The sequence below is a fragment of the Canis lupus genome, chromosome 8, assembly GCF_048164855.1.
Source record: "Canis lupus baileyi chromosome 8, mCanLup2.hap1, whole genome shotgun sequence".
In the NCBI taxonomy this organism is placed as follows: Eukaryota; Metazoa; Chordata; class Mammalia; order Carnivora; family Canidae; genus Canis; species Canis lupus.
The window spans coordinates 43,350,279-43,374,237 of NC_132845.1; the positions used below are offsets into that span (position 1 = coordinate 43,350,279).

The 23,959-nt window shown below is 39.8% G+C and overlaps 1 protein-coding gene across 35 annotated transcripts in view; it reads left to right on the plus strand.

The window, feature by feature from the left end:
* The window catches only part of RBFOX1 (RNA binding fox-1 homolog 1), a 2,033,710-nt gene that overhangs the window by 1,914,209 nt on the left and 95,542 nt on the right, over nucleotides 1-23,959 (plus strand). For all 35 annotated transcript variants that reach the window (XM_072835692.1, XM_072835700.1, XM_072835693.1 and 32 more), the window contains 3 exons: nucleotides 7,229-7,321; nucleotides 9,073-9,133; nucleotides 18,874-18,927. In XM_072835692.1, coding sequence (XP_072691793.1) covers nucleotides 7,229-7,321; nucleotides 9,073-9,133; nucleotides 18,874-18,927 — 208 coding nt within the window. The remainder of the gene's footprint in view (nucleotides 1-7,228; nucleotides 7,322-9,072; nucleotides 9,134-18,873; nucleotides 18,928-23,959) is intronic.

Sequence of the window (23,959 nt, forward strand, 5' to 3'; positions counted from 1 at the left end):
TTTAATTAGCACATTGTGAAAATACACTTCAGTGGGAATTCCTTTAGAGACCTCCTCCAGTTTCAAAAATGGTGGGAAATACATTGGGTTCAGTTTAAATGTATAAGGGGGTAATTTAAAATTGCTGTTTTATACCTATCTATTTATCTATCTATCTATCTATATATATATATTTATCAAGTTTCCAGAGGAAAATTGCCCATGCTTAAAAAATAATGTTGTTGCTACATTTTTGTTTTTCAGTGATAATTATGTTCTTTATATTAAAAAGTGAGTTGATAGTCTCATGCGCAGGTAAATATGTGATTATTCTGTATTAATAAAGTGCAGTTATTTTCCTGGGTTGTAGGGGAGAGAATTTCATATACACCAACCTTTTGAATATAATTTTATTCATTAGTATGTTTACCACTCCACATTTTGCAATTTGCCATTGCTTTGAATTTGTTTTTTGGTGTTTAGTTTTTTGGTTTTTTGGGTTTTTTTTTCCTGTAGAAGACCAATATTTAAATAGATTTTCCCAGAGCTAAAAGTGTTAGTAAAAATCAGGGCAATATGGAAAGGCTCCGCACATTCAACATGGAAATATGTTGAGGGAAAAAAGGCCCACCTCTCTCAAAGCATCCCCTTTAACAGTGCTCATCAAAATGCAGTCCCTGGAGCAGAAACACCTAGGAACTTACCAGAAATGCAAATTCTCGGAGTCTAGCCCAGACCTCCTAAATCAGATGCTCAGAATGGGAGCCCAAGCCATCTGTGTTTTAACAAACCTTCCAGGCCCGTCGTTAAAGTTATCCACACCGAGTTTTCCTGTTTTAAGGAAATGCCAAGGCTTCATCTGAATGCAAAATACCCCTTTGCCCACCGGGGTTTTGTGGTTGCTAAAGTGTCCTCATCCCACTGCACGCACAGAAAACGCTAGAACTCTGTTGGAATCTCCCTTGAGGAAAGCAGTGCACTCGGCTTAGCCATAGATGCTGAGCCGTGCCAGTCCTGCTGAAGAACTCAGAGATTGACCTCAGCAGCCAGAAAGTGACCACTTTCAATGCCTCTGACTGGTTTCTAGAGCGCCGGTCCCCAGGCTGTCAGGAATTCTAAGCTCCCTTCTTGCATCCTCAGACTGCACAAGTGGATATTGGGACAAATTGCTTATCAGATACAGAGAGATGCTGGATTTAGCCCCCTAACTATCCTCACGCAAGCAGTTTGGGACAAGTCAACATCTAGGAGGGTTACAAGAAGAAATGGTTTTCTCAAAAGGGACAAATGCCAGCCCTCTTGGGCACAGCAACCACCTCCTTCCTGTGAAGCAGACTTATTATTCCTTGGGCAGTCTGCACCCTTTCCCTCCTAACTAGGATGATGCAGATTGATGTGAGGGAAGAAAATTCTAGTTATTCTCCTCTCCACACCCAAAATGATGTTGCGATATGCTGGATGAGGGGGAAAATATCAATTCATTATACTCTCTGGTTCTGCTAGTTCAGGGGTCTTCTTCTCCCAGAATTTCAGATATTTTAGTTATTCTTAGATCAGTGACATGACCTCTAGGCTGGGGGAAACAGAAGTTAATTTCCTTTCTGCTTCTTTTTTTTAAAGATTTTATTTATTTATTATTTATAAGAGACACACACAGAGAGAGAGAGGCAGAGACACAGGCAGAGGGAGAAGCAGGTTCCATGTGGGGAGCCCAATGTGGATCCCTCCCAGGACCCCAGGATCACGAACTGAGCTGAAGGTAGATGCTCAACCACTGAGCCACCCAGGTGCCCCTCTTTCTGCTTCTTGTATGAAAATCATTATAAGGGCTGTTTCTATGCCTGCAACGTAAAGTGCATTAAGAAAATTTGTGCCCAGGGGCACCTGGCTGGCTCAGTCAGTAGAGCATGTGACTCTTGATCTCAGGGTTGTGAGCTCAAGCCCCACATTGGGTGTAGCAATTTCTTAAAAATAAAAGAAAATAAAAGAAAAAAGAAAAGAAAAGAAAAGAAAAAATGTGCCCAGCCTAACTAATCCTTTTCACTCAGGCTTTATGCATTCTTGGCAAAATCCTAGAAGATGACCCGGAATGTTAGCCAACTTTCATCATCTAATCCTGAGTCTGTAGTGATACTGCTTTTAAAGTTTTAATTTTTTAAATTTATATTTAATTTATATTTTGGTTTGTAACTTTTGCCAGTGGGGAGAAGCTATTTAATTCCTTTTTCGAGAGCTGTTTTGAGACATTAGAAGAATATCGTTTGCTATTTTGAAAGTACAATGGAGATACTATTTTAATACTTCCTCCGTCATTGCCGTGATTAGCCTGTCTCTGGGGCTTTAGCAATGGAGACCATTTAAGTTTGCCACATCCAGCAACTGAGTTTGTGAACCTGCTTTTTACTTTTGATTAGGAGACATCAAGAAGAGCCTGGGTGGGTATGCTCCCTCCAAAAAAGGCAGTCTGGCAAGTGCTGAGGCTGTTTAGGTATGACTGGAGCGTCCTCAAGACTGTCCTTTGGAGAACTAAATGGCAACAGCAGCTCACACATGGATATTTTTCAGACTTGACTTTATCCTCAACAAGAAAGGGCCTTTAAAAAAAAAAAAAGATTTTATTTATTTATTCATGAGAGACACAGAGAGAAAGGCAGAAACACAGGCAGAGAGAGAAGCAGGCTCCATGCAGGGAGCCCGATGTGGGACTCGACCCCAGGATCCTGGGATCAGGCCCTGAGCCGAAGGCAGATGCTCAACCACTGAGCCACCCAGGCGTCCTGGAAAGGACCTTATTTAAAGGAACATTTCCATTTACGTAGTTGGGAAACCTGAACCACCACCACGACCTCATGTTCATCATTTGGTGCAGGAGAAGCAGCCAGGAAGCAGGTGGGCTCCTAAGAGTGAGGAGCTCACCTTCTGGCCATTGTCTTAGGAGCCGGTCCCTGAGGCAGGTCACTCAGGGCTCAGTGAGGATGGCTTTGTGTTCTGGGTGTTTGGGGTGCACGTGTGTGCATGTGTGTATTCCCCCTACAAACACAGGCAGGATCTATGTCCTCCTGAGAACGTACAGCCTACATAGCTCACGTGTCCATGAATAGCTAATATACAGGGAAACCACATTTTAAAAGGATGCGCCAGACTTCAAAAATGAGAATTTGAGAGCAGTTAGGGCTGAGAGATCCCATAATTCATTTTTTTTCCTTTTAGGGGATATAAAAACATGTTGTTTAACTCTGAAACAATGGATTTGGGGGATACAGCCAGAGACAGCTACTTCTTCATGTATCCAGGAAATAGGGAGTCTGAGCTTTGATTCATTATGTATTTGTGAGTCCTGCTTCCATCCAGGTACAAGATGATGGCTGAATCCGTGGTGAGTGGGTCAGAGGTGTTTCCCGTCCTCATAGATTTTCCTGAGAGGTGGAGGACACAGCCCATTAAGACCTACAACTGTCATACTACACACGCTGTGCTCTGTGGCACGTGTGTGGCTGCTGAGAAGCCAGGCAAGCAGACCAATACCGTCAGGGGTGGAAGGCTTCCTGGAAGAAGGGGCATTGAAGCTCGGAGTGGCTATTGTCATGAGTAAGAATTTCCCAGGGAGGGGAAAGAGGGAGGGCGGTCTTCCAGGGAGAAGGAGCCGCACCTGCAAAGGTGAACCGGAAGAAATGAGACATGAAGCTCTTAGCCCCACAGAGAAATGAATTTTTAGACACATATCCACAGCTCCCCTCTTAATGGATAGTTCTCTCTCTGTACCAGCAACTAGAGGATTTTCACATAAGAGGAAAAACCAGTGTGCTCTTGCATCCTGGGTGCTTCAGAGCCTTTATTTAACAAATAAAATGTTATATGTGCATTAATTGCCAAAAAAAGGGGGGGGGGGGAACCATCCCCTAAGCATATTCCACAAAACCAAAACAGAAAAATAACTGGGATTTGGGAAGGTCAGAATAACAACTCACAGTGGATTTTAAAATAAGCCAGTCACGCTGGGCTGGCAGTCCATCTCGGGTTCCCCACCATCATGCCTTCCCCGGAGCAGTGCCTCTCCTGCAGCCAGGAGCCCTGTGCATCCTAGAACGCTAAGGATTCCACACCCGGCATTGCAACCAGCTGCTGTGCTCGCAGGCCAAGTCCAGAATGTGCTGCTTCCGTTCCCCTTTTTAAGGCTGGGATAAAAATATTCAGAATGTTTTGAAGAATTCTGAGTTGTGGTTTCCTTGAGATTGGATTCTGACCTTGAGGCAGGATAAAAGAAGTAGCCTCGGCACGGGTTTCAAAGAGGTGTCCAGCACCTGCCCTTGACAGAGCGGATACCTACAAACGGCCGGTACCTGGCGTCATTCTCCAGACAAGAATCCAGGCAGTCTTCTGGCCCAGGGAGGCCATATGACCTGGTGCCCTTGGGGGTTGCGGGAGCCTGTCTGATGGAAGAAGGAGGACAGTCCCTTTGGTATTTGGGGACTGTGTCGAAGCAAGCACTTCTGAACCCAACTTTCTAGAGTCTCTCCTAGTCATCTCAGCAGCTGGAAATAAGAAATATTGAGGATCTCAAAAAGAGAGAGAGGGGAGGAGAAAGAGCAAAGTTTAGCAGAAAAATGAAAGTAAAGATAAGAAGAATCCATATATATTATCTGACTTCAAAACAAAGTGAGAACCTGGGAATGTAGTGAACTACTTGCTTTGTAGTTCATGAACTTTACATGGATTTCAAACCTATTTCTGCCCCACCTCCATGTCTCCCTGACACACAGGGTACTGATTTTAGGCCAGTGTGGTTCGCCTTGGGGTCAGACAGGAATCACGATGATGCTTGGGGACGGTGTTTGGTGGGTGGGTGAAATGTTCCCTTTCATCTGGTTACCTACCTCGGCAGTGCTGTGGTGCTGATGACCGGTGCCCACGGGCAGCAATGATGCCACCAAACCCTCCATCGATAAGACTGGGACTGGGGATTTTCTTAGCTTGCCCAGTGAGAGAATGGCCCCTGAAACAGCCAGCATCCTCATTTCCCTTATTTGTTAGCTGTATGACATTCTGTGCATGCTAGAGGGTTAGGTTTTAAGGGAAGGAAGTGGACACTGCCACTGGACAATGGCTGTACTCCTGCGCCTAAGATCCAGGTCACCAAGTCAGTTAGATACTCACCTCCGAAACTCACTCCACTCCATAGGTTGCTCCTTGGAAGTCGGCAACACGATAGCCTACTTCATACAATGGACAAGCTTTCCTTTGATGGTGTTTGGTGACATGAGAGGCCATGGAAATGCAGTTGCTGGGCCATACAGTAGCTTTCTCAGCAGACAGATTTCGGGGCTCCCCTCTGGGATTCTGATTGGGTAGATATGTGGCAGGACCCCAGAATCTAAATGTTTAATATGCTATGCTCCCCACTTCCTTTCACTGTGGGACCCTCTGACCAAGGGTCAGTGTCTTTAATAGAGCAAACCCCCTCAAATCCTGTCTTCAGCCCATTGAAGAGCTGTTATTTCAAGACTAATCAGTTAGCCTAGCGTATTTTGATACCTTTCTCACTTGGGGATACCACCAGCGATGTACGAGATGAAGTTATAATATGCTCCTTCTGTTACGGAGCATAAAGTCCTATACTGATCAAATCATCCAGACCTATCCTGATCACAGATCCTCACAGTGGGACATATTATAAAAGGTTTTTCAGTCCAGTCCTCCAAAGTAAAGCTGCTTATTTTTTTCTCTATAGAATGCTGTCAAATAATCATTGAATTTAGCTTAAATCCCTCCACAGCTGGGACCTCCTGTAGATGAGCCCACATTGACGTTGGGAAGTTCTCTCTTCAGGCAGACCATGGGCCAACTCCTCTCTGAATACGCTGAGCTTTGGAAATCGCCTCAGCCACCTAGTGAGGGGTTGGGAGTCAGCATTAGTTGACCATGACTACTTGCTATTCATAATTACTGTCTATTTTGTTAGTGACACTGAATATCAAACTGCCCCAGCTAAGCTGCAAACCAGCATGTCCCTTCAGTGAAGTTTACCCAGTTGCAAATAGGAGCCCCAACACATTGCATTGTTTCACCAGAAAGAGCTGGGCAAATTTACACTGGAATGGTTTCAAAAGGTTGGTGTATATTTCTGAACAAGATGTACAAATATTTTTAGGGGTTTTAAAAATAATGTGTCATATTTTCTGTACTCTTCTTAGGAACAGTCTCAGTGAAGAAAAAAAAAAAGGTGGATTTTTACAATGTGACATTTAGTGGGGTTGTTTTTTTTGAGGCTGAAATATTAAAACCAAATATGCCAGTGGTGAAGTAAAGGGTCTATTTGTTATCTATCAGTACGAGAGGAAAGGCCCGGAGTGTTATTGTGAATAACATTCTTTTAACAAAGCTCCTTTATTTTCTACCTGTTGACTTGACAAATGAATATCAAGATAATGTCTTAGAACGTTACTATATATACATACATTTCCCTTTTCAGTTAATGAAGTAGCCTGGAAATTTGACAAACTCAGAAGCATCTATGTTTTTGAGGGGGTGGGGGGAGTATTAATATAAAAACATGTGACTTGAACTGTTTGCATTATTAATTGATGTTAATTTCAATTCATTTCATGTGATTATTTTGTTTATTAGATCAAAGAGTTTAAGATTTATTATGAAAAAGGTCTTTCCTTTTTTTTTTTAGGCTTCTAATTTTTATTTTTGAGAAGTAAAGGCTGTAAAATTGACAAATTTAAATAACCCTAAAATTGCATGAAGAAGAGATGTTCTTAAGACCACACGGCATGACTCTGTAGGCAATGTTAGAAGATTTTGGCATTCATTGTTGAATTCCGTGCACACGTTTTATTTTATTTCATTCTTAATTTGCATGTCAAGAAAGTGGTTCCCTTTTTTTTTCCTCGTTATTTCGTTTTCTTCTCTGTGAAGACACTGTAAATTTATTTTGATCTCCTTTTCTTTCCGTTAGACTTATTTTCTTCTGTAGTGACATTTAGAAAGGTATTTTTTTGGTATCATTCTTTGAATAATCTTCAGGGGTTACAGCTAACTGGTGACAGAAAAAAAAAAACAATCTCGTTCACATTTGTCGCTTACTTATTGCACATCTTCGTATTCTTATAATTTCTCTAATTTGCATGTTACAGAACTGAAGCCAGGACAAGACCTAGAAATTAAAGCGAGAGAACGTTACGCAGTGGTCGTTGACTGGAATAATAATCTGCATGTTGTTTTCCCTTCTCCCTCCTGCATGCAGGGATTTGGTTTCGTAACTTTCGAAAATAGTGCCGATGCGGACAGGGCGAGGGAGAAATTACACGGCACCGTGGTAGAGGGCCGTAAAATCGAGGTGCATGTCCAAAATATTTTCCTTTACATCTTCTTTATCAATGTCTGCTTCACGCTCATTCGTTGTTCCAGATGCATCATTGTGTCTTGTATGTGATCCTACTCCCTTCTCATTGTTTATATATATCTCTATATATTTATATATAAAAAGGAAAACTGGCCTTACTTTTTTTTTAAATTTTACTTTATTGTGTTATTCTTATTACTGATGAAAGGTGAATGGCAAAAGTGAGACAAAAGAAAGGTGACTGAACTTTTTTTAAAAAATTTTCTGTGTTTTGTCATCAATGGGTGCAGTAGATTCCAAACAGTCGAGACAGTATGCAAAACAAAACAAAATACAAGGCAGTTTTTTTTTTTTCCTTTTCTTTTTCTTTCCACTGCAGGGTTGACGAGGGATCCACAGTGGTGTCCAAATTGAGCCAAATTGTGAAAGCAGTAGCATTCGGAGGAATGATTGTTTAAAAAAAAAAAAAAAAAAAAACTGAGAGGTCTTTGTCATGGAACCTTTCTTTTTTTTTTTTTTTTTTTTTGGTTTGTTTAAGAAGCCAGTTTGATCTTTGCACTCTTTTGATAATAAAGTGAATAACCAAACAGGATTTCCTGTTCAGTATCTGGCCACTCTTCACTGGATAAATAAATAAATAAATAAATAAATAAATGCTAAAATTTCAAGACTTAGAATCTATTCTTTCTGCCACTGGATCTCCCTCAACATGGCCACAGGGTTATATTTGTTAAAACTTAAAAAAAAAAAAATACCAGTTAAAAATGCTTTAGTCTTTGGAGTAAGATGTTGCATATTTTGCCTTTCGTTTTCCCCCCTCGACGATAACGCTTAGGCCCCTCACCAAACTCTCAGTAACCATGGTAACTGTATACAAACCCATGCTGGCGATGGTGGTGAATGGTAAGTGGTGAAGTCCATCTGCCGCTTCACGTATTTAGTGCTGATTATCTATATACATATATATACCACGTGGATTTTTTTGACTTGTCGTATTAAGTTTTCTTGATGCTCTATTTTTTTGGGTACCGGTACGCCTGTAATTGAGTGTACGTTCTAAGCGAGCCTGGGAGGCAATGACTGGATTGAGATATGACAGTGCACATCTTACTCAGATTGTTAACTCCATATTGTGTTAAACAATGCACCCTCTCTTTTATCCTTTTGTTAGCTGTGACTTTAAAGCTTGAATGATCTTGTTAATTCTTGCGATGTAAAGGCTCTTGTTCCAAGTGTTGAATGCTAGATGTTGCTTTCCTGATGGTCCTTCCCTCCTAAAGTGTTGCACACGGCTAAATCTTGTTTGTCCCTCCTTTTTTTTTTTTTTTTGACATTTATGTTCCCTTGTACCTTGTCTCTCCCCTCTTCTACTCCACTGCATGTTCCTTCATATGAATTTTATTTTGTTTAAAAATATTTATTGTTTCTGTGTTACCATGGAGTACACGCATGCTTTTAAATCTTCAATTATGCAGTTCCTTTTAATTTGCTTTTACTGTCTCCTTATTAAACTTTTAAATGATATGACATTGCTTTATTGAAATGATTTGTAAGTTAAAATGGTTATGAAGTAAATGTAATTATAAAAATGTATGATTTTGTTATGCACCTACTGCCTTTTATAAATTAAAATGCATTTTAGTTTTTTTTTTTTTAATAAGTAATCACAGTCATAATGCATGCAACTAATTGAACTGTGGGCTGGCCCTGGCATATGTGCTCATTTGAGTTTTCTATGTACATAGGTAAATAATGCCACAGCACGTGTAATGACAAATAAAAAGACTGTCAACCCTTATACAAATGGTAAGTAGAGATTGGCCTTTTCAAGAAAGCATCCCTACCTCTGAATCTGTTAAGTAATTTAACCACAGAATATGTTTCAGCAAGCCTTCTTAGTCTCAGTGTGACTATTATGTATTTGCTGCTGACCTGCTACAGTGAACCACCTGAAGCAATAGGACATTTTTCAATGGCTACACTGATTGTGGGGAGCACTGAGTAATGGACAGAGTTATCAAATCACTGTGTCATATGGCTAAAATACAGCACTGTATGCCAACTAGACTTCAATAATTCTTTTGATAGATTTTATTTATTTATTAGAGACACACAGAGAAAGAGAGAGAGAGAGAGGCAGAGGGAGAAGCAGGCTCCATGCAGGGAGTCTGATGTGGGACTCGATCCCGGGTCTCCAGGATCATGCCCTGGGCTGAAGGCAGCACTAAACCGCTAAGCCCCTGGGGGTGCCCAATAATAATGTTTTCAAAAGATAATTTTCACAATAGAGGCAAATTTAGTTTTCAGGTACAGTGTACATGCTCTTCCTCTAATCTTTCTAGAGTAACTCCCATTTGGGATGAGATACAGTAATTATTCAGGGATGACTTGGTCATATAATTTGCTGTTAGAATAGTAAGTTGAGGGAGGATGGAGGTTTTGTTAGTATCCCTTTTTTTTCCACCACCAACCTCCTTGTTGATCCATATTCTGGAAGAGGGACTGGAGAATTTGGTTCTGGCATTGAGTCTTCTCTAGAGCTGTTAGGATTTTGAAGTGGCTTAGAGGGGGCTTCCTGATGAGCTCCATACAATGAGTCCAGTATTTGCTTTCCTCTGGGTTGCCCAGTGCTGTTTCGAGCTTGATGAGATGTTGTGCGTACTGCAGACCCCTTCAAGACAGTGCATCTCTGCTCTTCCTAACCAAGAAGCTGTCTCAAAACGCCTCACAATAAGAATTCACATATATAACAAGAGTTGAAGGCATTTGACCATCTTAATTCTTTAATCCTTGTCAGAATGCTTCTCTCTTAAGATATATGGGGGTTGAGGGGATGTGGAAGCTGCTGATATGCTAATCACATATGTAATTGTACCAAAAAGCTAGGAAGAATATAATTCATATGTTAAAGTATATATACTTAGTGGAATATTATGCTCATTAAAATGAGCAAGATGAGAACTATGCAAGGCCCCCCTAATGAATGAAAAATTTTATAATGAAGAAGTATAGCATGATTTCAACTAAATAATGAAAGGCATTACATCAAAATGCTAATAGTTGAGTTGAACTGTAAAACTGAAAAGTATTTTTTCCTTTGTTTGGTAGATTTTAAAAAATAATATAATTTTATTACTGTGATAAAGGAAAATGTATGAAATTTTCCATTTTTAATATTTTAATTACATGTGAAAGATTAAATATATTTTTCATAATGCCACTGCCAGCCTGGTATCCTACTTTCCCCTCAGAAGACACCACCATTATAGATTATTGTCTGTACTTTGCATTTTTATGCATATACATATAATAAAAAATTTTTATGCATATACATATAATAAAAAATATTTAAAAATATAATAAGTATATTTATATAGTATTCAGAGTATTGTTTATATGCTTTTTATATAAATGATATCATGGTGTGCACATCATTTTTAATTGACTTTTATAAATCAATATGGAGTTCTTTCAATGTTAATACATACAGACCAAATTCATTCTTTTATTTTTTATTTTTTTATTTTTTTTATTGGTGTTCAATTTGCCAACATATAACATATCACCCAGTGCTCATCCCATCAAATGCCCCCCTCAGTGCCTGTCACCCAGTCACCCCAACCCCCTCCCACCTCCCTTTCCACTACCCCTTGCTCATTTCCCAGAGTTAGGAGTCTCTCATGTTCTGTCACCCTCACTGATATTTTCACTCATTTTCTCTCCTTTCCCCTTTATCCCCTTTCACTATTTTTTATATTCCCCAAGTGAGTGAGACCATATAATGTTTGTCCTTCTCCGATTAACTTATTTCACTCAGCATAATACCCTCCAGGTCCATCCACATTGAAGCAAATGGTGGGTATTTGTCATTCCTAATGGCTGAGTAATATTCCATTGTGTACATATACCACATCTTCTCTATCCATTCATCTTTCTATGGACACCAAGGCTCCTTCCACGGTTTGGCTACTGTGGACATTGCTGCTATAAACATTGAGGTGCAGGTGTTCCGGCGTTTCACTGCATCTGTATCTTTGGGGTAAATCCCCAGCAGTGCAGTTGCTGGGTCATGGGGAAGCTCTATTTATTCTTTTTAGTGATTATATAGTGATCAATGAAATGGATATATGGATTTATTCTTACCTTCCATACTGATTGACATTGAAATTTTTGTTATTGTTGTTATAAACAGTAGTATTAGCATTTAGTGGTTTTGTTTATGTTTTCTTCTGCCAATGACTACCAATTTGGCTAAATCAATCTGTTCTTATTTTTAAAAGGAGCACCATTAAACAGAGATATACTCTCAATAGACTAGGGCTCCAACTGCAAAAATCAGAAGAATTATTTATTCTGCTGACCCATTTTTCCAGCTCCAACAACCCAAGATGTGGCTTTAAACAGTATAGAAGATTTCCACAACAGACTTTTAATGCCCAGTACTGAAATGAAGCAAATTCTGATTTATGTATCGTGAAGCTTTTCTACTTGGTAAAAATGATAGCTCTGCAACTTGCCAGAGTTAATATGTGATGACATCAACGTGACTATTGGGCATTTCCTTTAATAATGAAGCAGCAACTGTGTGTGTGTGTGTGTGTGCTGAGTTGTGCTGTTTATGTAAGAAAATGAAACAAAGGAAGCCAAATATTATTTCTTAAGCCATGTGGATGCATATTTATTTTAAAGAAAGAGCTATTGATCAGTGTGCTACTGAGGAGTTGAAAACTAGCCCAGTGGAATTTGGGGACACAATTCATTAATAGCCAACATTTCTGGAACACTGACCGTATGACATTATGCTAAACATTTTAAATGCACTGGGCCCATATGAAGTCCTACAAAGAAGACATACTTATCCCTATTTTAAAGAGGCAAAAATTGAGGCTAATAGAGATAAAGTCATTAGTGAACTCTTTCCCTTTTATTATGAAGTAACAAACCTTGTGGTCATGCCTGTGTATATGCAAGAACATCACTTCCCCTCCATCATCTTTACAGAACTGCACGCAAATGGCAACTGACCACAATATGAAAAGATTATTGAATTTTCAGCCCTGAATGCCTGTTTTTGTGGCGTAAACATCCCGTATCACATTCCGGGTAGCCATGCGTTCTTAGTTTCTGGGAATAAGTCATGTGGGTTGCTCATCCATGTACCTGAAAGGGGGCACTCAAAGGGCTTATCCTGTCACATGGACTGAGTATGGGACTCAAAGGATGGATGGACAGTCACAGCAGAACTGACTTAAGAAACAAATACAAAAAAAAAAAAAAAGAAAGAAACAAATACAAATCCTAATTACATAAAGTAGCTGGATTCTATAGAAGACATTGTGGAGTCTGTTAGTATTTAAAGAAAAGCAGTGCTCAAAGCTTTTCCAATCCATAAGTCATATCATCACTACAAATAACCGTTCCCATAAATTACAATACAACAAAAGATATAGAGCCCTCTCAGATCCTTAACAAGAGCGACTATGTTAAGAGGGGATATTATCACAGAAGGAAGGAAGGAAGGAAGGAAGGAAGGAAGGAAGGAAGGAAGGAAGGAAAGAAGGGGAAGAAAGAACTTACTACATGAGATAATGAATATGTAAATTAGCTTGATTGTGGTGTGATCTTGCAGTGTATATGTAATATCAAATCTACAAGTTATACACCTTAAATATGTACAAATTTTAGTTGTCAATTATACCTCAGTAAACCTAGGGGTGGGGAAGAGAAGATAAGTCAAGACCCATGGAATCAAATCAAAATGAGAAAAGTGAGTGATCAGTGAGATTCATGTATTAGCTGCCTGGTTCATCCTCACAAACCACCAACTTACACTTCAGCAAATAATACCTTCCTAGAGTCATCACATTTTGAGGTCATCTTCACATGGTGAAATGTCATTGTCAGTGCCACCATCATATCCATGCACTCCTGCAGACACATGTCCAACAAGAACTTAACCAGCCACGGAGTTTCCAGTTATGAGTAAGACCAGACCCTAAATGCAAGCAGACTCTGCTATACCATCATCACAACATTATATTTCCTAGGACATTTGAACTTGGATGTAAGAGAAAATTTATAGAATGACATACCAGGGTCTGCAAATACTATCCACCAGAGAGCTTCACAAAGAGGGAACTGGGCTACTCCTATACTGCTAATTTCTCCTGAAGATAGCAGCCCTCAGACCAGAGCAGAGGCTCATTCTTCTCCTTGCAGATCAAATGTTTATAGTACAAAGCAAGTTGAGAACCAAATTCTCAGGGATTCCCTGGATGTTGGAGAAGCATGGGTGTTAGATGTGGATCTTTTTTTCCCTCAGCTTAGGAAGGATAAAAATTGAACCAAAGAAACCAAAGGTTATAGAGAGAAAAGTAGAGTTTGTATCAGCTCTGCCTTTCACTGGCTGCTGGATTCTGGTGAGTTGTTTAAACCCTCCACATACCAGTGTTCTTAAGTGGAAACTGAGATATAATGGGACCTACTATCTAGGTGTCTTTGTGCTTTTTATGAAGTTAAGTACTCAGCATAGGGCCAGGGGTACAGAATGCCCTAAAAAATTTAATTCTGTGATAATCTCAATAATAAGTAGTCATCTTGTTTCTTTCTTTCTTTTTTTTTTTTTTTTGCTATAGATAGTAAGTTGAATTTCCTGATAGACATACTAATTTAAGGATCAAATATTCAGATGCTAACAGAGCCTAGGCAGGTAAAATAGATGAGCAAACAGAGAGGGTCTGAAAGACTCACATTCTTTTTTAACTGTCTTCCATTTTTATAAAAGGAAAAGCAAAATATTTCTCTACTAGAAGGAAAAGCAGGACATGATAATAATAAAAGACTGCTGACATTCAGCCTCCAAGCCAGACATGCAATAGGGAGCATGGGTGTCTGTGGCTAACTGGGGGTTAGGTGGAGTTGTCCCTGGTCACCTCCAGCAAATTGGTCTGTATGGGATTCTTTATCTAAAGTTGGCTATTTCTACTGAACTTTCAAGAAAACCAGAAATCCTGTATCTTAATGAAATCTGAATGTTGGCCATGAATATATGTTGCAAAAAAAAAAAAAAAAAAAAAAAGCGGGCAAACCAAACACAATGTGCACTTAGTTTTTCATTTTGGGTGTTGCCTTATGCACCACTTCAACTACCAAGACCCTGGCATCCTCAGTAGCTGTCTTTAGAAAGCACTGGTATGCAGTTCTGGAAACCCCTGTGGTGTATTTAAGGGTGCTTTCTTGAATGTGTTTCTTTGATATCCAACCCAGCAAAGCCCTAAAGAAGACATGTGCAGGTTTTTTGTATGCACATTCAGACTTGCCTTTTAACATCTAATACAGCCATAGTTAACACTGGCGAGCTTGGGCAGCATTTTTCTACAACAGGCTGGCAGACGACCTTTGAGAAGCTAAATTTGAAGAGGGGAGGGCTAATTTGGATGCAGCCCCCAGTGGCCCAGCCACAGAGGAATCTCTCTACACAGCTCCTGTGTCTGATTGGTCTCTGCTCCATCGCCTTGTTGTATGGGCGGCCCTGGGAGGCTGGGAGCAGTGGGCTTTATCAGCTGTTCTCTTTTGTTGTAAGCCTCATTGTTCGATTTAATGTCCTTGATCAAAATCTCTGAATTTGCAAGGCCTGAGGATGTACACAGACTTCCTGAGAACTTAAAACTGGGATCATTTGGTCCACCTTCCTGACAGTGCAGTCTCCTGTCTCCAGCAGGGTTATCCCAAGGGTCTTTTCCAGGTACTACTGGAAGGAGTCACAGGGACTACAAGGCTATTTGCATATGGTTTGCATACATTTACATAAGTCTGCATGAGCTCTGTTAAGTCTGAGCAGGGGTGATTCTGAAGGTCTGGATTCTTATTTCCTCTGCCTTGAAGACAGTCACCCCTAACAGGGTCCTTCTTTATTATATGTATATCAAGAAGCAGGTCATTGGAGGTTGGAAGGAGATAGAATCCTAGCCAAAAGGGAATAAGTCCATTAGAAAAAGCTCTCTATTCCTTCTGTTCATTTAGAGCAAAACTAAGTAAATATTTATGGAGCACTGACTATTTGCCAAATGCAGTTTTAGGTGCTGGGAATTCACATTGGACAGCAGTCCTGTTCACTTGACCATTAATTTTAATGAACGAGAATGGTAATAAAAACAATTAAGAACAAGAAAGAAAAAAGATAAACCCAGGTAGTGTTAAGAGCTATGCAAAAAACAACACAGGGAATTGAATGAGGGTATAGCTCAAGGGGATGGAGGTGGCATTGAGTATTCTGCTCTGGGAAGACACTGGAGACGTTCATAATATCAGGTCAACTTTGCCAGAAGCTGGGGAGAGTTCTCCAAGCACAGAGAGCAGTGGATATAAACCAGAATGATCTACATTGATCTAGAATATCTTGGGTGGTTTTATAAAGATTTAAAATTATAATGTCTCTGTAGTTTGGAGAGAAGGAAACCATGCTATGAAATAAACGGACAGTGGTTAGGTTGTGTGGGTTGTGGGTCAAGGTTACAGTTTGTGTTCTTCTAAGTTCAGAAGGAAGCTATTGAATTTTGAGTAGCGGAATGACATATCTGATCTACTTTTTTACAATTCGCTTGGCCATTAGGAATAGAGTGGGTAAAGGGAGGAAGGAGAAGAGAAGGAATGGGAAGAGATGGAGCATGTTTGGGCATTGTTGCTAGGGTCTTCTCCAGGTGAGGAATAGAAGTGTCTTGGCCTGGGATGGTGCCAATGGAGAGGAATGGAAGTTGAGAGCATGGAAATGTCTTTTCAAAGTTTAACCAATAGGATTTTCTGGTGGATTGTACATGGCATATGAGCATAAAGGGAGAATCAAGTAATTACGTATCAAGAATTTTGCTCTGAGGAACCAAGCAGATGAGAGATGCCATTTGCTGAAGGAGAGACTTGGTGAGGAGTGGGCTGCAGGAAGGAAGGGGGATAAGAAGTTGTGTTGTCGTGCCTGTAATGTGGATCAGAAAGTCCTCTGTTTTCTCAACAGTGGAAGCAGCATTGTTTAGGAGGAAGGACCACTGATGGGGAGCAGGGCAAAATCTGCAATGATGTTCCCATGACATTTCATTTTGCTGCTCACAGATCCCAAGCTGGTTTCTTGTAAAGGAGACCTTACCAATGACCTTATTCAATTAATACTGGCAGACATGAGATGGCACATATCTCTTAATGAGGGAGAGTATTGTTTACATATTGAATGAAAGTTTTCCATGAATAGACACGATAAACTGATAGGTAGTTGGTGAATAGATAAATAATGGCATTAAGTAGCCTGCCCTGGGAACACTGGAGGTCTAAATAGCATCAGGTAAATTTTGCCAAGAGCTGATCAATCAATCGATAGATAGGTAGATGAATAGATGAAAGAAAAAGAGGATAGAAATATGATAGATGAATAGACTGATCAATGGATAGATAGATAGATAGATAAGACTTCAAGGAAATGAGAATAAAGGCAGATAAGAAAAACATGATTAAACATAGTCTTAGATACATCTGAAAAATGTGTTTCTTTGAGAAAATGAAAGACCATTGGCATAACTTACAATCTTTGAGAGTTCCATCAAAATTAATCAGTGGTTCCACATTCAGCGAATGGTGTATCCCAGTCCTGTGTGGAAAAGGAAGTACTTAAGGGAGTTAATAAGGACATATACAAAAAATAAAACCTAATTTCAATAGTGACAAAAAGATCCTGTCTCCACCACCAGTAGAAGATAGGGACATGAGCAGGGTGTAAGATGGGGAGCAGAGAGATGAAGAAAAAGAATGACAAACTCATACCTGAATTATTAATTTAATATGGGTCCTTGTATACTTCTTTCATGAACTCTAGATTTCTGTGAAGGACAATGGAGGGAGAACATTAAACATGTCCAGATAATCCTGAAGCTTTATATTCAACCAGTTTGCTCTATTTTCTGTTTGATTCCAAAGACTTGAAATGTGGACATTAGTCCCAGATCCCCAGAAATTGGGTGTTTTCTTTTTTTTAGGAAGTAGTAGAATTTTAGTTGGTCAAACTGAAGCCATTTTCCACATTCATAAAACACATTTTCGGAAATAGGCCAGGTAATTTTTATTTTCATCTCACTTTAGAAATTCCTATATGACAAGATGTGGTTAATGTAAGAGAAGAAGGTATCAGTCAGAAACTGTTGGGACAACATATCTCAGAATTTTATGTCTCTTTCTGGTGATATGGGGCCAGATGTTTCCATTAATAAGCCTCCCAGGGATGCAAGCATAGCACTTTGAAAAATCCTATCCTAAGACCATCCTGGGGGCTGTAAACTAGGTAGCTCGTTCAAGTTGGATGAAAGTTCTTAGAAACAAAAAATTCTTAGAAAGTTCTTTGGTCCATCTATGGTGCTATCTATTGAGCTATTGAGCCTCTGTCTTCCTTAGGGGAATCTGTAGATTGTGGCCACCTCTTGGCTGTTCTTACAGGTGCATCACTCAGGTCAGATGATAGGACATCATACCTCTCCTTTCTGGGAAAAGCTCTCCTTAACAGAAATACCTTCTCTAGCATCCCAACCTTTATCATTGCTTTTTCTCAGAAGCATATATGAAAGGACCTCTGGTGTTTGACCTTCAGCCCAAAGACACAAGGTTTTCCACAAAAGACAACACACCTGCCCTTCATTGTCTTTCAGGAATTCTGTAAGAATGGATGTTTTCATAAAAATTTACCAGCAAGAGCAGGAAATAATTACCAAACCCTAAAACGTGACCATTCTTTGGAGGTTGTTCCTTAAATGATGCCCAATGGCTATGCAATGTGCACAGCTTCTCAATTTGCAAATATTCTTGTATGCTTTTTTCTTGAGTAAAAGTTCCTAAGGGGCCAGGATTCATTTTACAGAAAATGCTCCATCCAGAACACTGGGAAAATTACAGGATTCTGTTAATCTTCTATACAGGTTGTTTGAAAGTTACCTTAGATATCATGCATTGATTAAGAATTTTTATGGTTCCTGAATGCACTGAAATGTATTCCATACTTAATCTCTAGTGGATAAATGTCATTTTCTTTGGGATGTAAAAAGCACTTCGGAATTCTCTGGGTCATAATTAGGAATGACAATTATCAGAATATGTTGCCGCAAAGAATTCTGTTTATGAGCTTTCAAATTTTTGTGAACATAACATGGGGGGGACATACGATGGATTATGTAGCCGTGATCCATGAAAGAAGACCAAAAATTGAAATTATTATGGTAGTTCTAGAAAATATTGATATGGGAGAAAATTAATTACCACATCATTTTCCCAAAGTTCACCTGTAGCCGGTCAGTAGTTTCCATACTATTAACTTATGTCAGCAGCAAATCAAAAGCATAAATCTATTTTTCCAGGTATAGGTTTCAAATCATTTTTATGCATTCCCAAACTGTATATCCTCTAAATATAAAATAAAAAATTACAACAACCCATTTGATTTGTGGTTCACTTGCCGTGATAGGAGTTGTTGAAACAAATGTGGTAATAATGTTTTTTTTTTCTTTTGTATTTGTTTTAAGGCTGGAAATTGAATCCAGTTGTGGGTGCGGTCTACAGCCCCGAATTCTATGCAGGTAAAGAGTTCCTCTTTGCATGACTTCTTTGTTCTGAATGTGTTTTGCCTGCCAGTAAAGAACAGTTTTCATGAAGTAATCTGAACCAAGTAAATCCCTCTCTTAAGAAGTTCTGAAGGATTTTTTTTTTTAAGCAAAACCAAAAGTGTTTAAAACCCTTTAAATATATAAAGGGGAATCAGATCCGTGCATTACACTGTGGAGTATGCATGAAACCACTTCTTACAACATTTTACATTGATTTTGCCTCCGAAAAGCATTGAGACTTGTTTGAGGGCATATTGAATAAACGTAGAGCTGTTCGTGCCCATTTTATTTCAGTAGGCCTGGGTGTGGTTTTTAGCCATACATCTCCACTCAGGGTTGCCTTTCTTTTTTTCTTGGCAAAGCAGAGAGTTGGCTCACTTATTCTAATAATGTGGCAGTGGGTTGAAAGTGCCAAGAGAAGGATTATATATAAAAAAAAAAAAGTGGTCTTTCTTTCTCCATTATTCAGTTGTCCTTACCAATTCCATGTCTCTCTGCTTTGCCTTCCAGGGTAGGTGTCTCCCCTCGCCCCTTCCCTGCTACCCGCCAACTACAGGTTGATCAGGAAATCAGTGTAGAAAACTCGTTTGTCACAGTTTGGGAGAGGATAACCCAGAAGCAGCAGTGCGGAGCTTTTGACTCTGGTTGACCTGTTACTTCTGGCTGTTAGCCCCTTGTTCGTTAGCAAGGCTGCCTTTAGCACCTTAGAACTTTAGTAGGTTTGCCACATGGGAGCTTAAAAGAACTCTTTCTTTGATGGGGCCCTTGCTCTTTAATAAGAAGAAATAAGTGACCAGTTGGCCTAGATCCACTCACTTAGGGACCTCTTCACGGTAAGTCCACCCCCTCACTTGGTCTCTCCTGGGATGCCATCTGTCTTTTCCTCATCATGGATCAACCGTAGTGTACGACGGAGCAACACAAGGCACTTGGATGGCTCCTTGGGCATAGTAACCCGCTTGACAAAGAAAAAAATGGTTCATCTGGGAAGGCCCAATATGACAGCTAGGTTCTGGATTTTTGGTAGGCTATGTTTGTTCTTCACATGTGACTTCTACCACAAGCCTGGGTCAATTCCAGCGACTCTCTTACTGTGAAGTAGCTGTGTTGACTTTTCTGGGGGAGGAAAGTCTTAGCTAGCTGTAAGGCTTTCCATGATTATATGGTGGAACCCACCTCCTGAGAGGACATTTAGCAAAGTGAGGATTGTAGACACTGTACTCAGACAGCCCAGGTTCAAATCCTGGCCCCTCTACTTGCCAACTGTGTGACTCTAGGCAAGTTACTTAACCTCTCTGTGCCTCAGTATCTTCATCTGTTAAATGGGAGATAATAGTAGTAACAAACTCACAGGTGTCTTTTAGCACTAGATGGGTTAATACATGAGGAGTGTTTGGTGCATAGCCAGCACCACATAAAGTCTGGCCAAATAAAAAGAAGTAAGTTAATGTTCCACCTCTCTGCCATAAGGGGAAAATGAATGGAGAACTGATTGTGCTGAATTCTGAGTAAACCACTAAACTAAGAGATTATTTTCTTAATACATGAGAGGACTGGTCCTCCTGTTGTCAGCATGTCCATTTGAGGGAAGTTAGTTTCTGGGGTCGGGGGCAAGGCAGTCTGTTTGGGGGGCACAGACACTGCTGAAGTACATCCTTGTCCAAAGCGCATAAAAAGGGCATCCCTCACAAGGGCATGGAGGAAGCCAGACGGCAGCTTCCATGCATCTGCCTCATGAAACGGGGTAGCAGGGATAACGCACTGGCACGTCCTCTGCAAGCATGTGTACCTGGCTACTTGCACAGTTTCTCCCCAGAATAATGGGTCAAGGACAAGAAACGAGAAGTCATCTGATGAAGAGGGAGGATATAAATGAGGCCCTTGGGTTGGAGAGAGGGAGTTCATGTCTCTGGTCCCGTGCAGTGTAGCTGCTGGTCTTCTGGCTTGAGCCACCAAGAAACCCCCAAACATCTCCTTTATATGTGATTTCAAAACTATGCGTATCTGTGGGTGTTTAAAAGGACATTAAGACAGAAGAAACCCTTCAAACTGACTTGTATATGCAAGAATAAATTAATCAGCATGACTTTGAGGACATTAGAGCAGCCATTCAGATTAGCCCTGAGCCCGGCTGCAGAAGTTAGATCATGGGACTCTTGGAAAAGAATAAGTTATAATACAGATTAATATTTACTGAGTATTATCTGCGGGCAGGCATGGTTCTTTCTGAGCACTTTACCTGAATTAATGTATTTAAATCCTCATGGCAGTTTTCCAGATGAGAAAACTAAGGTAACTTAGCACTAAATGGCTAAGATTTCAAGCGGGTAAGAAGCTGGCTCGAGTTTGAAATCAGGAGCCTGTGTTCCTTACAACTGGGTTACATACCGCCTCTTTGTTTTTGGGGAATATTGAAAGTCATAATTCTTACTGACTGTGTCCTACGATGGTAGATCAGACTACTGCCCTGTGTCTAAACCAGTCAAATTAAAGAAGAGTAGTAGGATGGAATTTTGGATTATTCCAACTGCCACCAATGCTACCGATCCTTTCCCACCCTCCCACCCCACCCCCACTACCTCCTCCTCCATATTCAGAGTAGTTAACTGGTTGTGTCAGGGGCAATTTTAAGGATTCTGGACAAGGAAATAATTATTTCTGAGATGCTCCAATAAACTTAAATCTAAAAAGAAAAGGAAGGGGACATGAATACGTAAGTGTTACTTGAGAAATCTTTTAAGACTGCTAGTATTGCCAATATGATGAACTACCCTTAATAATCAGAAGCCTTTCCTTTTTGCCTAAATTATCTATATATGTAGGTAAATAGAGTTCATGGTATTCAGAAATGGGGGGAAATGCTGCCAATCCAACATTCCAGAACAATTCCTTTGAAATCTTTGAAGACCATTAAAGAATCCAGCTAGCTTAAATCTCAAGTTTACAGACCCCTATACTGATGGAGATGCAAATGTAGATGTCGCATGTATTCATTTCCCTATGGAGGTATAATTACTAATGTCATCCATTTGAATATCCATGCCTAAGGATTTAGGGGGCTTTTTTTAATTTCTCCAACTATAAACATAGTCTGGATTTATCTTGCAGTTTCGAGTGTGCCTCAAAGCTGAAATGAAGACCTTGTCATTGATTTCCTGAGGATTTTTAGCAGCCTAGCCCTGTATCTGCCTGAGATAGAAAGCCAGGCTTATTAGGCACTCCTATATATAAGATTTTGTATTAATGACAAATATCATGATATTCCCATAGTATAATTATCGATTTTCTGAAGCTTATGCAGAATTAACAACCCAGCCTCCAATTGTCTTTCAGAACGGGGCATGAAAAGTTCACATATTTTGTAAATTAAAATCAATATTTTCAATCTCTCCTAAAGGTAATTTTCCTAATTTAGTGGACTTTTCCCTAACATTTATTTTCTCTTTAATTATAAAATGGCAGGTTATTGATTTTCGTATATAACCTCTTGACGCCCTGAGTGCATTTTTATTGCTAACTCGGGGTGGGGGTGGAGAGGGCAGGAGCACCTCTTAATGAGGATCTTTAATTACTAGCAGAACAGTATTAATTTGCTTTGATAAATTATGACACACACTCTCCCTTGCGCACACATTCCAGAGAAAGCATTTAGAAAGCTGTTATGAAAGGCCTTTCATTTCGGGTGGTTTTTCTGAACTCTTACCGAGTCCTACCCAGAAGAATGCTTACCGAACACCAGTCTTCAGAAGCAGATATGCATAAATCAGTACATCCCATAAACCCACGTAAATCTTCTCCAAAGACAAGTGGGTGTTTTCCTACAAAGCTACACAGCGTTGATTATTTTGCCTACATCTAATCATCTTCAGCCACCTTGGGGCTTATTCTCAAGATAAATGGTTGATAAGTCAATTAAAAAAAATGCCCAGGTGGATCTCGAAGCCAGTATCTAAGACCATTCCATTTCAGACTTTTTAAAAATTTGAAGGCAATAAATAGAAGTATAGTATCTGCAAATATCTGTTTCCAGTAGCATGCTTCAAGTTACTTAGTATAATTAGAAATAGTGTTTCTAAGAATCTCAATGAGGAGGCCTCAAAGGAGCTTCTTACAGGTCCCCCATCATTGTGAGAAGTTCCACCGCCATCTAATAAAAAGATTAAAAGAAACAGTGGTGTCTGTTAGGAAGAATCATAATATCTAGCCAATGAAACTCTTGATGGAAAGCAAGCACCTTTAATCTTCATACATAAGTAAAACAAAATAAAAATAAATAACAGAAGGTTATACACACTTGTCGACGTGGGACTGACAAATGGCAGATCCATCCGTTTCTCAATTGCCGGTAAGATGGCTGCAAAGCTCACCCACGCTGTATATCATATCTGCCAACTCATTTCTGTGATTAAATATTCCATCAGTGGTGCTATAAGGCGGCAAAGCTTAACAAGATTCATAAGATGCACCACTTGAACACACATAACTCACTTCCATGGATGGAGAGCACCCCGCCTGCAAAGGAAAATTGGAATTGAGGTAAATTACTCCACAAGTCATGATCAATAGGGAAAAGAAAAGATCTACCAATGCAGTGCAGATCTAAGATATAGTTAGGTCCCGATGACAACAGACACACAATTAAAGTCAAAAGTAGAGAGATGCAGAGTAAATCAACCTGAAAACCTTGAAAATGGTAATGAACAGTAATCTGGCGATACTATTATTATTAGTGTGTGTGTGGTTTTTTTTTTGTAGGAGGAAGAAGAAGGGGGTATTTAATATGATTTTCCTTCTAAAATAAACATTTCTGGTTTCAAAGGCGAGGTAGGGGGTGGCGGTACTTAAAAGACGCATACCTGGCTATAAAGTCACATATGAAAGGTGGTCAAGTCTTAAAACTAGGTTACCCTGGGGTTATAGGGAGGATCAGGTAAGATAATGAGTGTAAAAGAACTTTATAGACTGTAAAGTAAAATAAAAATGTAAGAGATTACTGTGATGACTG